General features: G+C 44.4%; 1 protein-coding gene across 2 annotated transcripts in view; it reads left to right on the forward strand.

Moving 5' to 3' along the window:
- The first annotated feature begins 519 nt into the window (after positions 1-519).
- Positions 520-13,186, forward strand: part of XPO5 (exportin 5) — a 35,076-nt gene continuing 22,409 nt past the window's right edge. Inside the window, exons 1-13 of one of the 2 annotated variants that reach the window (XM_082216226.1) lie at positions 520-784; positions 3,397-3,518; positions 4,837-4,909; positions 6,792-6,929; positions 7,127-7,309; positions 7,705-7,731; positions 8,234-8,419; positions 9,105-9,181; positions 9,963-10,062; positions 11,091-11,174; positions 11,668-11,793; positions 12,284-12,374; positions 12,885-13,013. In XM_082216226.1, coding sequence (XP_082072352.1) covers positions 680-784; positions 3,397-3,518; positions 4,837-4,909; positions 6,792-6,929; positions 7,127-7,309; positions 7,705-7,731; positions 8,234-8,419; positions 9,105-9,181; positions 9,963-10,062; positions 11,091-11,174; positions 11,668-11,793; positions 12,284-12,374; positions 12,885-13,013 — 1,441 coding nt within the window. In that variant the 5' untranslated portion in view covers positions 520-679. The remainder of the gene's footprint in view (positions 785-3,396; positions 3,519-4,836; positions 4,910-6,791; positions 6,930-7,126; positions 7,310-7,704; positions 7,732-8,233; positions 8,420-9,104; positions 9,182-9,962; positions 10,063-11,090; positions 11,175-11,667; positions 11,794-12,283; positions 12,375-12,884; positions 13,014-13,186) is intronic. The other variant, XM_082216227.1, reaches the window with a different exon arrangement.

Here is a 13,186-nt window from a genome sequence, read left to right on the forward strand (position 1 = left end):
AAAAAGCACGCATGCATTACTTTACAATTCTATCACTACACGTCAGAATCGGGTAATGCCGCTTATTCCTTTCTGCGGACATACACAAAAAGCAAACTCACGGGGCTCATTAGACTTCTCTTTTCTTCGTAGGGACGAAAGTAACTCTTTCAGCTAGTTTTCTAGCTGAAAGAGTTACTTTCTAGGGAAAGAGTTACTTTCGTCCCTACGAAGAAAAGAAAACTCGAAAACTAGCTGAAATCTATTATGTTAGCTGAACGGGGTTGGCAAAGTATTCCCCCCTCCAATAAAAAGTAGAGGCAGAGAGGGGTGTTATTTCTAGTTCAAGTCTTACTTTATGAGAAAGATGCGTGGGCTAAAAGTAAAAAAAAAAAAAAGATTACAAAAGCGATCCTGAAGTAACCCGAAAGTTCCATGTCAAACAACGAAGCCTCTCTAAACTTTCCTATCTCTACATGACGACCGTAGAGCTACTATCGCATTCACGGCCGGCGTTTAAGAAGCGTGTGCGAAAAAAGGTCGCCGGGGTCGCCTGCGCCTGCGCACTGCGCCACTTTGGCCGTCGCACCCGGCGCAGCGTTGCTCCCCTTACTCTCCCCGAGCCCGGTTGCCCGGGGCAACAGCGGCTTTCCTCTCCCCCCCCCGCTCCCCCCTGCCCCCACCCCAGCCCCGCAGCGCCATGTCGTGGGACCCGGTGAGCACCCTCTGCGAGCAGCTCGTGAAGGCGGTGACGGTGATGATGGACCCGGCCTCCACGCAGCGGTACCGCCTGGAGGCCCTCAAGGTACCGTCGCGCCTCCGCCTCCCGAAGAGCCCCCTGAGGCCGGGCGCGGGGTTGCTTTTGGGGTGGGGGGCTGCCTGAGGGGAGCCGGGATGGGTGGCAGGCAGGCAGACACATGGCCGGCGCCAGCCTGCGCCCCTCGCACCGCCGCTCCTCCGGATGCAGGTCGTGCCTCGTTGGCTTTCCGTATGCAAAGCAGAGACTGCGGCGGTTTCTGCCCCCCGAGGCCTCTCCGCTTTCGAAAGGGGTTGCCCCGCCGTGGGGAGCCTCGGCCTCTCTTCTCCGAAGTGTGGTGTAGCTCCACGGCCATGCTGCCCCCTCACCCGCCCTGGGGCCCACGTGGCCGGGTTCTCCATTGCAGGGGGCTGAGCATCCTGCATGGCCGGCTTCCTACAGCGGTGAGCGGGAGCAAAAAAAAACCCCTTGCCTCCTCCGCGGACTCTCCGCGCTGGCCTGGGAGTGTGGCAATGTGTGAGTGTGCCCGCTGGGTGCGATCTCGACAGTGCAAGGCAGATTTTGTTGTTTAGTCGTGTCCGACTCTTCGTGACCCCATGGACCAGAGCACGCCAGGCACTCTTGTCTTCCATTGCCTCCTGCAGCTTGGTCAAACTCATGTTCGTAGCTTTAAGAACACTGTCCAACCATCTCATCCTCTGTCGTCCCCTTCTCCTTGTGCCATCAATCTTTCCCAACACCAGGGTCTTTTCCAGAGAGTCTTCTCTTCTCATGAGGTGGCCAAAGTATTGGAGCCTCAGTTTCACGATCTGTCCTTCCAGTGAGCACTCAGGGCTGATTTCCTTAAGAATGGATAGGTTTGATCTTCTTGCAGTCCATGGGACTCTCAAGAGTCTCCTCCAGACCATAATTCAAAAGCATCAATTCTTCGGAGATCAGCCTTCTTTATGGTCCAGCTTTCACTTCCATACATCACTATTGGGAAAACCATAGCTTTAACTATACGGACCTTTGTTGGCAAGGTGATGTCACTGCTTTTTAAGATGCTGTCTGGGTTTGTCATTGCTTTTCTCCCAAGAAGCAGGCAGATATAAAAGGGGAAAGAATGCTTTTGGGGGGGGCAGGGATTGTTATATTGGGATTGCCACCTTCCTCCTCCTTTCTCTCACTCCCTCCCCCACCCAAGAGTCCCAGCTGCGCTGACAATTTAAAAATCAACAGATGCAGGTCATGTAAAGCCACACCAGTTTTTTGTTTTGTTTCTGTATTGCATTTATATCCCATTGCAGAATGCACAAAAAGTATGCATTTCCTACAAAAGACACAAAACATTTGGTTCCTGAGTATGCCAAATCTATCCAGTAGTAGAAGTGCTGGGGAAGGCAGCTCCAAGAAGTTCAAGGTGGTGTACATAGTTTACCTCTTCCCCATTTTGTCCTGATGACAACCCTGTGAGGTAAGTTAGCCTGAGAGGTAGTGACTGGGCCAAGATCACCCAGTTAGCTTCGTGGCAGAGTGGGGACCCACTGGGTCCAACCACTGCACCTTCCTGGTATTTCTACTTGAATAGGTTCTCTCTGTTTTGCGCACAGAAGAGCCCTCCCAGAATTAAAGGAGATGACACAACCATGGATGAAGTAGAATAACATTGGTTGCATTTCCATTTTCATTCGAGGTGATACTGGGATAGCCCCAGAGAAGCAGAATTTCTGCAAAGAGTGTTAAACCAGGAGGGGAAAGATGTTGGTGGCATAATGGTTGTGGGATGATGAGCTAAGACAGGAGTAGGAAAACAGAATAAAAGAGGCATAAACAGCAGTGAGAGAAACTAGAGAGATAAGAGACTTACCGTATATGAGGGAATAGCAGAGAGCCTTTAGTGTAATCTCTAGCAACTTGAGGTTGATGCAGAAAGCAACGAATTAATGTATATAGACAATTGAGAAGAAGTGCTCTAACTTGGTGGAGGAAGAATGGTTTTGGTTACAATCTTTGTGAATTGACACAATAAATGAAATTACCAGAGAGAAGACAGGCAAAATAAAGCTGAAGTGGGCGTGATACAATTGATGTGTGCACAGTTGTCTATGTAGCACAGAACTTATCAGTTCTTACATGGAACCCCCCCCCCCACAAGTATGGGGGAAGGAGGAGTCCACTGAGATTTGTGTGTGTGAAAAAAGGAGTAGGAAGAACAGCAGTTTTACTGGTTATAAACCCTAAAGGTTGCATTCAAAACCATTATATGCTTCAGATTTTTGACAGTTGGTGCACATTTCAGTACCATATGCTTTGTTGCCTTAGCAAGCCCTTTATATTCTCAAAACAAGTGTGAGGGGATTTCCTTTCTAGGAACAATTTATTTGAAAACCAATACTGGCCTTCTCACACATCTTTCTCTGCATTATCTTGGAGGGCGGATATTTTTTGAGCCAGTGTGGTATAATGGGTAGGCTAGAGCTGTGGAGACCCAGGTTCAAACCTTCAGTTATGCATCTCTGCCTAACCTGCTTCACAGGGTTATGGTAAGGATAAAAGGTTGGGGAAGAGCCATGTGGGATGCCTGGGTTCATTGGAGGAAAGGCAGGATATAAATGTAATAAATAATTAAATATGAACGTTCTTGTTTGCTTAAAAAAATAATTCTTGCTCTTTTTCAGTTCTGTGAAGAGTTTAAAGAAAAGAGCCCAGTATGTGTTCCCTGTGGACTGAAGTTGGCCGAGAAAACGCAGACTGCTATTGTCAGACACTTTGGTCTTCAGATTCTGGAGCATGTGGTGAAGTAAGGAAGTGAATGCAAAGCAAGTGGTGTGGCATTGCAACTTTTGAGAGCTTTTTAGCAGAAAATCAGGCGTGCACCTGTCACCATAATTATCTCTGGTTGTTAATACTTCTACAGTTTATATATAGCAAGGGAAACCCAGTGACAAACTGAATAAGGAATTTATAATCAGTATTTTTTGTCTTAGTTCAGCAACGAGATCACTCCATTGTATGGAGATCCCACTTTTCTCTTTGCTGAGCTGTCTAGAGATTCCACTTCCTCCTCTCTGTTTCTAGCAAACTAACACCACCTTATCTCTCTCTCTCTCTCTCTCTCTCTCTCTCTCTCTCTCTCTGTGTGTGTGTGTAGTATTGACTCCTGCCTAGTTTCTTAGCTGTGCTAGGTAATGTTCATGACTGATTGTTTCCAGAGGGGACTGTGTTGATGACAGAGACTTTAAAAGAAGCCTTTCTGGATCAGATGAAAAGGCCACCTAGTCCAGAGTTCTGTTTCCAACATTGGCCAGCCAGATGATTGTTGAGAAGTCCACAAGCAGAGCTTGTAGCCCTTTCCCACTGTTGCCACCCAGCAACTGGTTTCCAGTACAGTTGTACCTTGGATCCTCTGAACGCCCTGGAACTCTGACGTTTTGGTTCCTGAACACCGCAAACCCGGAACTGGTTGTTCTGGTTTGTGAACGTTCTTTTGGAATCCGAAAGTCTGACGGGGCTTCCATTGCTTCTGATTGGCTGCAGGAGCTTCCTGCAGCCAATCAGAAGCCGCGATTTGGTTTTTAAACGTTTTGGAAGTCAAACGGACTTCTGGAACGGACTTCCGTTCGACTTTCAAGGTACAACTGTACTGCTTTTTAGCCTGGTGGTCCTATTTAGCTGTTGTGGGTGCTAGCCGTTGAAAATCCTTTCCTCCATGAATTTGTCTAATTCCCTTGTAGAGCCATCTAAATTGGGGGGCACCACCACATCTTGTTCTATAAGTGCATTGTCTGTGTGAAGAATTACCTTTTTGTGCCTAGTTTGAATCTGCTTCCAATCATTGGGTAGCCTCCGATTAAGGGAGAAAGAGAAAATACTTTCTCGATCCACTTCTGTCCATGTTATGCATAGTTTTACAGACATCTACCATGCTGCTTCTCCCTATCTTTTTTCTCTAAACTTAGAGGCCCACACACTTCAGTTTTCGCTGTGTGTTTTATTGGGCAGGTTCCAGTGGAGTAGTGTGAGACAATTTGAGAACCAAACTTCTCTCTTGCCCTAGCCATGTTAGCTATGCTCTCAGTGTATTGTAAAGATGATGCCTCTGTGTTTTATTTGGGCAGGTTCCGGTGGAACAATATGGGTCGGCTTGAGAAAGTCTTTTTGAAGAACAACGTTATGGAGCTCATATCCAATGTGAGTCAAGCTGTTCATGAAGTTAAATTTCTGAGTTATTTCTTTTAGTAATAGAATGTACTTCAAGGAAGCGAGTTTGAGGTTCCGCTCCCTCTCCTTTCTTCATTTCAGATCACATGCAGTTTCCATTTTTGCTTGTTAATATCAATATTACTCTAGTGCCCCTTCCTCACTTGTAAATATTTTTTTTATCTTATACTCCAGAGAGGGTTGCCAAATCATAAATATATAAAAGAAGCTTAGAATAAACAAACTGTGGGCTTCCCTCTCCCCAGCTGACTCTCACACCAAAGAAATCTTAATCTCAATTCAAACTTTTGATCTATGTAGCTGGTATATTCAGCAGTATGTTGTTGCAGCCTTTTCCCATCACATGCCGGTACTTCAAAGCCAATTAAGGATCCAATTAAATGGAGAACCTCTGATTCTTAATGGCGGCGTAGGAGGGTTTTTCCCAGGGAAAGTGCTTTAGCACTCTGTGCCTCTCTGCCTCCCACATTCTGTGCTGGAGCAAGAGCTGGGTACCGAGATGAACTGCGAGTGAAGCCCATTCCCCCCATCTCTGGGGGGAAGTTGCAAGGATGATTTACCTTCTCTCATCTTTCTTTTTCATTCACCGATAATCCCCCGCTGTCATGGGGGCTGTCTCCATTAAGGCACGTGAGACCACCTCAGTTCCATTCTATCCTTTGCAGTTGTGTCGCTCTATTTGACCTGTGAGAAAGAGAGAACCCATAAATCAGCTGTGGAAGGGGGTGCTCATGTTTGTGAGACCTTCAAGTGGGGAATGCAACTTAAGTTGTCCTCCTGGGACAATTCAGTCATATGGCCCTCAGTTCCACTAAGAAAAAGTTTATCTGACATTATAGAGCAGTGATTCCCTAAATTCCCTTTCCCCAATGTACCGCTTGACAGTTGCTGAGAGTTTTGACAGACCACTTGATGATTTTTCTGCCTGCTGTGACAATTGTAATGTGTTGTGCTAGATGCGGCATGATTTTTAATTGCATTTTAATTGCTTCTTTTACTTCTTATATATTGTTTTGTATTGTGTTAGAGTTTGAAATCCATAGCATGCAAATGGTAATGCAGTAAAATACTACGTAAGGAATAGAAGTACATGAAATACAATAAAAAATCAATATGTGTACTTCATGTGATGGATGTGCCATCTTCGACCACAAGTCCACAGAAATGTCACAAGCCACAATAATAAAGCTACAGACCACAGTTTGGGAACCTCTGTTTTGGAGGATAATTAATAACAAAACTAAAAGCTTACTGATCTGTCTCAGTACAGATTGTCCCTTTCTGATAGATCTATTTTTATTGAAGCAACCGTTACCTTGGCTCATGGAGGCTCCCAAGGTATGATAGGCTAGGATGGGGTGCAAATTTCATGTGAAGTTTGTTTGGTCTGGAATGTGTCTATAGCAAGCTTTTGCTGCGGGGTAGGTATTGGATGTGGGTGGCGCTGTGGGTTAAAGCCTCAGCGCCTAGAATTTGCCGATCGAAAGGTCGGCGGTTCGAATCCCCGTGGTGGGGTGCGCTCCCGTTGCTTGGTCCCAGCGCCTGCCAACCTAGCAGTTTCGAAAGCACCCTCGGGTGCAAGTAGATAAATAGGGACCGCTTACTAGCGGGAAGGTAAACGTGTTCCGTGTGCTGCGCTGGCTCGCCAGATGCAGCTTGTCACGCTGGCCACGTGACCCGGAAGTGTCTGTGGACAGCGCTGGCTCCCGGCCTCTAGAGTGAGATGAGCGCACAACCCTAGAGTCTGTCAAGACGCCCATACGGGCAGGGGCACCTTTACCTTTACCTTTACCTTTAGGTATTGGATTATCTAAAATTTCTGTCTTTTAACACTTTAATTTTTCATTTACAGGGTACTCAGAATATTTTAGAAGAAGAAAGTCACATTAAAGATGTTCTCTCTCGCATTGTAGTAGAGATGATCAAGCGTGAATGGCCCCAGCACTGGCCTGATTTGTTAAATGAGCTGGACACTCTCTCCAAACAGGGGGTATGAAATACATCTTACAATCGAATTGCTGCATCTTTTCTGGGCTTAACTTGTAGGATATAATTATATCAAAGTATACAGACGTAATGCATATGAGCACTCCTCCTGCATTATCCAAATATGTTCTTCAAAGATCACAAGGTTATTCCTGTATTCATTCTGTCTATTTGCATTTTTTGTTTTGCTTGGGACTCTAGGAGACTCAGACAGAGTTAGTGATGTTCATACTTTTACGACTGGCAGAAGATGTGGTGACCTTCCAGACTCTGCCAGCCCAGCGACGCCGTGATATCCAGCAAACTCTCACCCAGAACATGGAGACTATCTTTAGCTTCCTGCTCAACGCCTTGCAGCAGAATGTAAACAAATACAGACGCATGGTAAGTCTCTTTTCTTTTGGCTTATGATGCAGTCCTAACCCCACTTACTTGGGAGCAAGCCCCATTGAATTCATTAGGACTTCTGAAACAACATGACTAGGATTGCATGGTTAGGATTGGAGATCCTCAGTCTACAATAGCAACCCTGCTGCTGCTTAAATTCTGCAGGGTGGAAGAGGTGATATGTAAACTCTAATCTTGGCTATTGCAATATACTTGATTTTGTGATCTACCCCTCAAAGTGAAACAAATGAACTTGAAATGTTGTAGTAGTTGGGCTGTTCAACTTGTTTCATTTAAGAAGAATATAGACGATAATAATGATGGGGTGGGAATTAGTAGTGAGAAGCCATGAACATGTCAGTAGCTCATTCATTCCTTATTCTTCTTTCCAGAAAATGGATGCAACACAGGAATCAAAAGTAAGTGGAGCCAGAACAAAGAGGCACATTTCCCCCCCTGCTGTTCATTGTGCTGAGCTAGCAGTCTATTGCTGAACTGTGGTTGTCCCATATAAGTTAGCAGTTACCTTTGATGGAGTAATTGTGAAGAATATGGAGAAACTGCTCATTTTATTTGTGGAGAGAGTAATGGCAGAGGTAGAAGGAGAACCCATTCATCCTAAACCGATTTTTCCAAACTAACTTTCACAAGCATGCTGGGAAACTTTCGTAGAGCTGCGTCAACTTTATTTCTACTTAGTTCCTCTGTATCTATAGGAGAAATAAGTTTCTCATAGTACTTAATGACTTGCATCAGAACCAAAACTTATTAAAAAAAAACAAAAAGCTGTTTATTTTCACCTTTCCATAGGATCTGCTGTCAGTGATGCCAAAGTATTATTGTTCTTTTGGGACTGTGTGAAGTAGATTGCAGAATCCAGTATTGACTGTTTATAACCTCTCAATTACTTTCTGTTCACAGGCACAAGCAAGTTGTCGAGTAGGGATAGCAGCACTCAATACTCTGGCCGGCTACATTGACTGGGTGGCTATGAGCCACATCACAGCAGATAACTGCAAGCTGCTAGAGATGCTATGTCTGCTCTTGAATGAGCCAGAACTTCAAGTGGGAGCAGCAGAGTGTCTCTTGATCGTGGTCAGCAGAAAAGTGAGTTTCTCTTTTCTGTCCCCTTCAAGGTGTTGTTGTTGTTTTGATATGAATATATTTATGGATATAATCCAGGAATGAGCAGGGTAAGGCCACAAAGTTATATCTTGTCTACTGAGGATTTTGTCCTGTCCTGTTCTGCACTGCAATTACCATATTTTTCGCTCTATAAGACGCACCAGACCACAAGACGCACCTAGTTTTTGGAGGAGGAAAACAAGAAAAACAATATTCTGAATCTCAGAAGCCAGAACAGCAAGAGGGATCGCTTCGCAGTGAAAGCAGCAATCCCTCTTGCTGTTCTGGCTTCTGTGATAGCTGCACAGCCTGCATTCGCTCCATAAGATGCACACACATTTCCCCTTACTTCTTAGGAGGGAAAAAGTGAGTCTTATAGAGCAAAAAAATGGTAATTACCCCTCTTTGATTTGAGGGACATGTTATTCAGGGAGAATGAATTCTGCAGTATGATAGCTGTCGTCTGCCCTTTGAGCACTGGATGAGTTACTGTTCCATTTCCTATCACACGTTAACCTGTAGCAGCATTTGTGGTTTCTATTGGTCACATCTGTAAAGAAAGCTGACATGTAGTATAAGTGGTAACTAATGAACTGGCAGCTGCTAGTTGATGCTGAAGAGCTAATTTCGTATGTTGTGACAAAGATCTCCTTTGTTTTCTGCTCAGGGGAAACTGGATGATCGCAAGCCCTTGATGGTTTTGTTTGGGGATGTTGCCATGCACTACATCTTCTCTGCCGCCCAGTGAGTAATATCCGCTTCTGTGAGCGCATGATGACTTCCCAAGGGAAAGAAGCTGCTCTTAGTTTTGGCACAAACTAGATTGTGGAGCTCATAAATCTTAGCCAGTGGCTCAAGAGTTGGATGAAGGTACCAGGAGCACACCATAGAATGCCTCCTATTCCAGCCATGATCCACAAGTCCAGATTGATAGAGAGTGCCCCCAAACCCTCAGGTGGATTTTGGGTGTGCTGAGGAGGCTGCAGTGCAAATGAGAGGAAGGAGAAGTCCCATTTTACACAAGCAGAGCCCATTGCTTAAGCAGGACATCACTTTTGGATATCGCCCACAGCAGTCACCACTTGAGATGTAGTCACATGTTGCCTTTGATCTCAAGGTGATTTTGTTAGAATGATGTGAGTTGGCATTTTCCACATCAGACTAGGCCACTGGATGCTAGGTGTTTCTTTCGCCATGCACAGGTACTGAAAATTGATGTGGTAAAATTACTTTGTGACGATTTCCGCCCATTCCTTTTTGGTGTAGTAATGGCCACACCTTTCCTCCTGAAGCATGTTGTATTGTCAGAAGATCTGGTGCTATAAAACAGTTCAGTTAAGATAGTTCTTTGCTTCTAGTGTTCTCCTTCGTGTCCTATTGATAGACACAATAGAGTTGATACATGTGGTACTTAATCCAGTAAGTTTTCTTGTTAAAGTTTCATACTACTTAAGTTAAATCCATAAACTGATGTTTACAGTATTTCATAGTGATACATGACTTCTGCTTTATTTGTACTTTTCAGGACAGCAGATGGTGAAGGCCTAGTAGAGAAGCACTATGTTTTCTTAAAGAGACTTTGCCAAGTCTTGTGTTCTTTGGGTAGTCAGCTGTATGCATTGGTGGTGAGTTTTCCATCACAAAGCAGTTTTCCAAGACTGTTATTCAGTGGCTGTTACATAATCTCATGCCCCAGGTTGAACTACTCTATACAGTTCCCATCTCTTTCCAGTGCACTTCATAGCTGAGTGGAAATTTGAACCCTGTTCTCCCAGGTCCTAGTTTGACATGCCAACCACTACACCAGAGCTTTCCAAATTGTGTGTCGTGACACATTAGTGTGTTGGCTGCAGTGTGTAGCTGTGTCACATGAACACTTCCTGTGCTCCTCCCGGGGCTGGAAAGGGGTTAGTTTTATCATGGAATTCTACTCAGGATTGATCCAGAGCAGAACTCCAACATATAGTTAGCAGAGTAAAAACTTAAACACATTGCAGGATTCTCAAAAAATAGACCAGAGGCAATTGTATTTCATCCAGCAGAGCTTTACTGCTACTGAAGGTAAATAAGCATAATGGTCACAAATCAAATACATTGGGGATTGGCACTGTCCATAAGAAGTCCAGTTGCAGCAGATTTGACTTAAATGTATAATAACTTACAATAAGTCTAAACCTTAACACTATATACCGAACACCACACCAGAAGGAAAGAGAGACAAAAAGAGAGATCCAGGCTCCTTCTGGCCTTACTATTATAGTCATCATGACCTTGACAGAAAAGATAACAGAACCAGTTTAAGCCAGCTGTACTCAGCTTCTCTGAAGGAATAAGCGAAACATCATGAACCTTCTGCTTGTTTCTTTCACACAGAAAAGCTTCCAGGACCCTCTTGAATAAATTAGAATAAGAAAGATCTCTACACATCAGATGAACACTTTCTGTACTAAGAAATGCCAACTGACAAGTTTAACCTCCGGTTTAATAGTAAAACTGAATTACTGTGTTGCAAAATGATGCGTGTCTGAAAAGTGTGTCACCAACATGAAAAGTGTGAAAAGCTCTGCACTATGCCATACTAGTTTTTCTGCAGCTGCCATGTGGCAGCTTGTCATCTGAATCCACCTTTGAAGTTTGCCTCCCCTCTCAACAGGGCTCTGATTCAGATGTGGAAACACCTGTCAACCTTGGAAAATACCTCGAGTCATTTCTAGCTTTCACAACCCACCCCAGCCAGGTAGGTAAAGGGGAAGGTTTTCCAACCTCTTGTGTATAAAAACAGCCATTTGTGCTCTGTGCCTGTGTATTGAAAATGTTTTAGGTGCCTTTCAATGGAAGAAAGGCTTTGTTGTCAGCAGCATGGTGCTTAACCTTAAACACTTCGTTCTCAGTTCTGATTTGGTCTGTTTATGTAACTCAGGATAGTAACTATTGCATACTTGTATTCTTCTCTGAAACTCTGTCAAGTGATGTGGCATGCTCTTTCCTGCCGTCCAGCATTCATGAAGATCCAGCTTGCAGTAGCAAACGGTGGCGTGTGTGTGTTGAACAAAGGTTTCAGTTGTTTTGGCATGTGTTTGTTGGAAGTAATTGCTGCTTGGTTTCAGCTGAGCTTGGGAGTATTTACCAGTGCCTAAGCTTGAGAGGATCAGTGTGGATCACTATTGTCATTTGAGCATTACAGTTGGAGATTACTAGCTTGATAGATTGATTCCTTGTTTTTCCCCTAGTTCCTACGCTCTTCCACCCAGATCACATGGGGAGCTCTTTTTCGGCACGAAGTCCTGTCACGTGATCCTCTGTTGTTGGCTATGATTCCAAAATACCTGCGAGCATGTATGACTAATCTTGTGAAGGTATGGTGCTATGAGAGTCTTTAATTCTACAGTGTTCTTAAGACCTTTGGTTTTCCAAGTGTGGAGCGGCAATCTTGAGGAATAGTTGGAAGGCTGCTGGTATGCCGGTGGAGGTCTCTCCCATTATCTCCCTTCATTGGGTATTTTGATTCAGCCAGAAGACAGAAGAATAACAATTTATCCCCCCTTTCGGTTAGTGCAGATCATGTCCCAAAGGGACAACCTATTCCCCCCTCCATGCTTTTTTATTCTGAAATGACAGACCCCTAGAAGTCTTGCTGCATAAACTTATTCTAGATTAAAAACATAAGTAGATACCATAAGGCCACTTGCATAGTTATATCCTAGTTGAAATTTGTGTGGCTCAACAAGCTGAGTTCGTGAAAATGTTTTGCTGCAACACACATGAGAATTCTTCCAGTGGGAGAGTTCTGTGAAATTACTATTTTCCCACTCAATCTCTTGAATCTGACATCCCTTCTTTTTGCAGGTGGGGTTTCCTTCCAAGACAGACAGCCCCAGTTGTAAATATTCTCACTTCGACTTTGACAGTGATGAAGACTTTAATTGCTTCTTCAACTGTAAGTTACCTTTGTTCTAGTAAAACCCATCGCTTTGGAGGATAACTTGGAAGTTTCCTCCTATGCTCTTCAGTTTGAATGGCATTAACAGAATCTCAGAATGGGCCATTCGAGAGCAGAAGGAGATGCTTCAGTGTGAAAGGTCCCCACATGCCTTCAATCTAAACAGTTTCATGAAAGTATATCAACAATTATTAGCCATGGTAGATAAGTGGGCCCTCTGGGTTCAGAAGCAACATGCCTCTGGATCCTAGTTGCTGGAGCACAATCTATTGCCTTCATGCCCTGATTGTGTGCTTCCTTCAAGTGTCTGCATCCCAAATCTTCCTTCATCTGACTTAATGTTCAATTGTTAAAGTGAACAAGCAGAAGCAGCTGCCACCTGGACACTCCTTGTGGTGATTACTTCTGCCTTTTACATGACTATATCATTTGAGCTGTAGCAGTAGACGCCCCTCTAATTTAAAAGCATTTTGAAACCAAACCTTTCATGTGTAATTTCCTTGGCAGCTTTCCGTGCACAACAGGGAGAGGTGATAAGGATGGCATGTCGCTTGGACCCTCGAACTGGCTTCCAGATGGCTGGAGAATGGCTGAAATATCAGCTGTCCACTCCGGTTGATATTGGACCCGTGAACTGTAAGTTTCCTTAATGGGAGGGGAAGTAGGCTTGGTCTCCAGCAGTGGTGGACATTTTGCTTTACCTTTTCCTCACCCAAACAATTCCTCATTATTTTTTCCAGCCTAGGCCTTCCAGCTGGAGGGCAAGGGGGTTAGTACCTGATATTGGTTGAAATGCAAACCCTACTCTT

The sequence above is a fragment of the Podarcis vaucheri genome, assembly GCF_965113315.1.
Source record: "Podarcis vaucheri genome assembly, chromosome: 3".
Lineage (NCBI taxonomy): Eukaryota > Metazoa > Chordata > Lepidosauria > Squamata > Lacertidae > Podarcis > Podarcis vaucheri.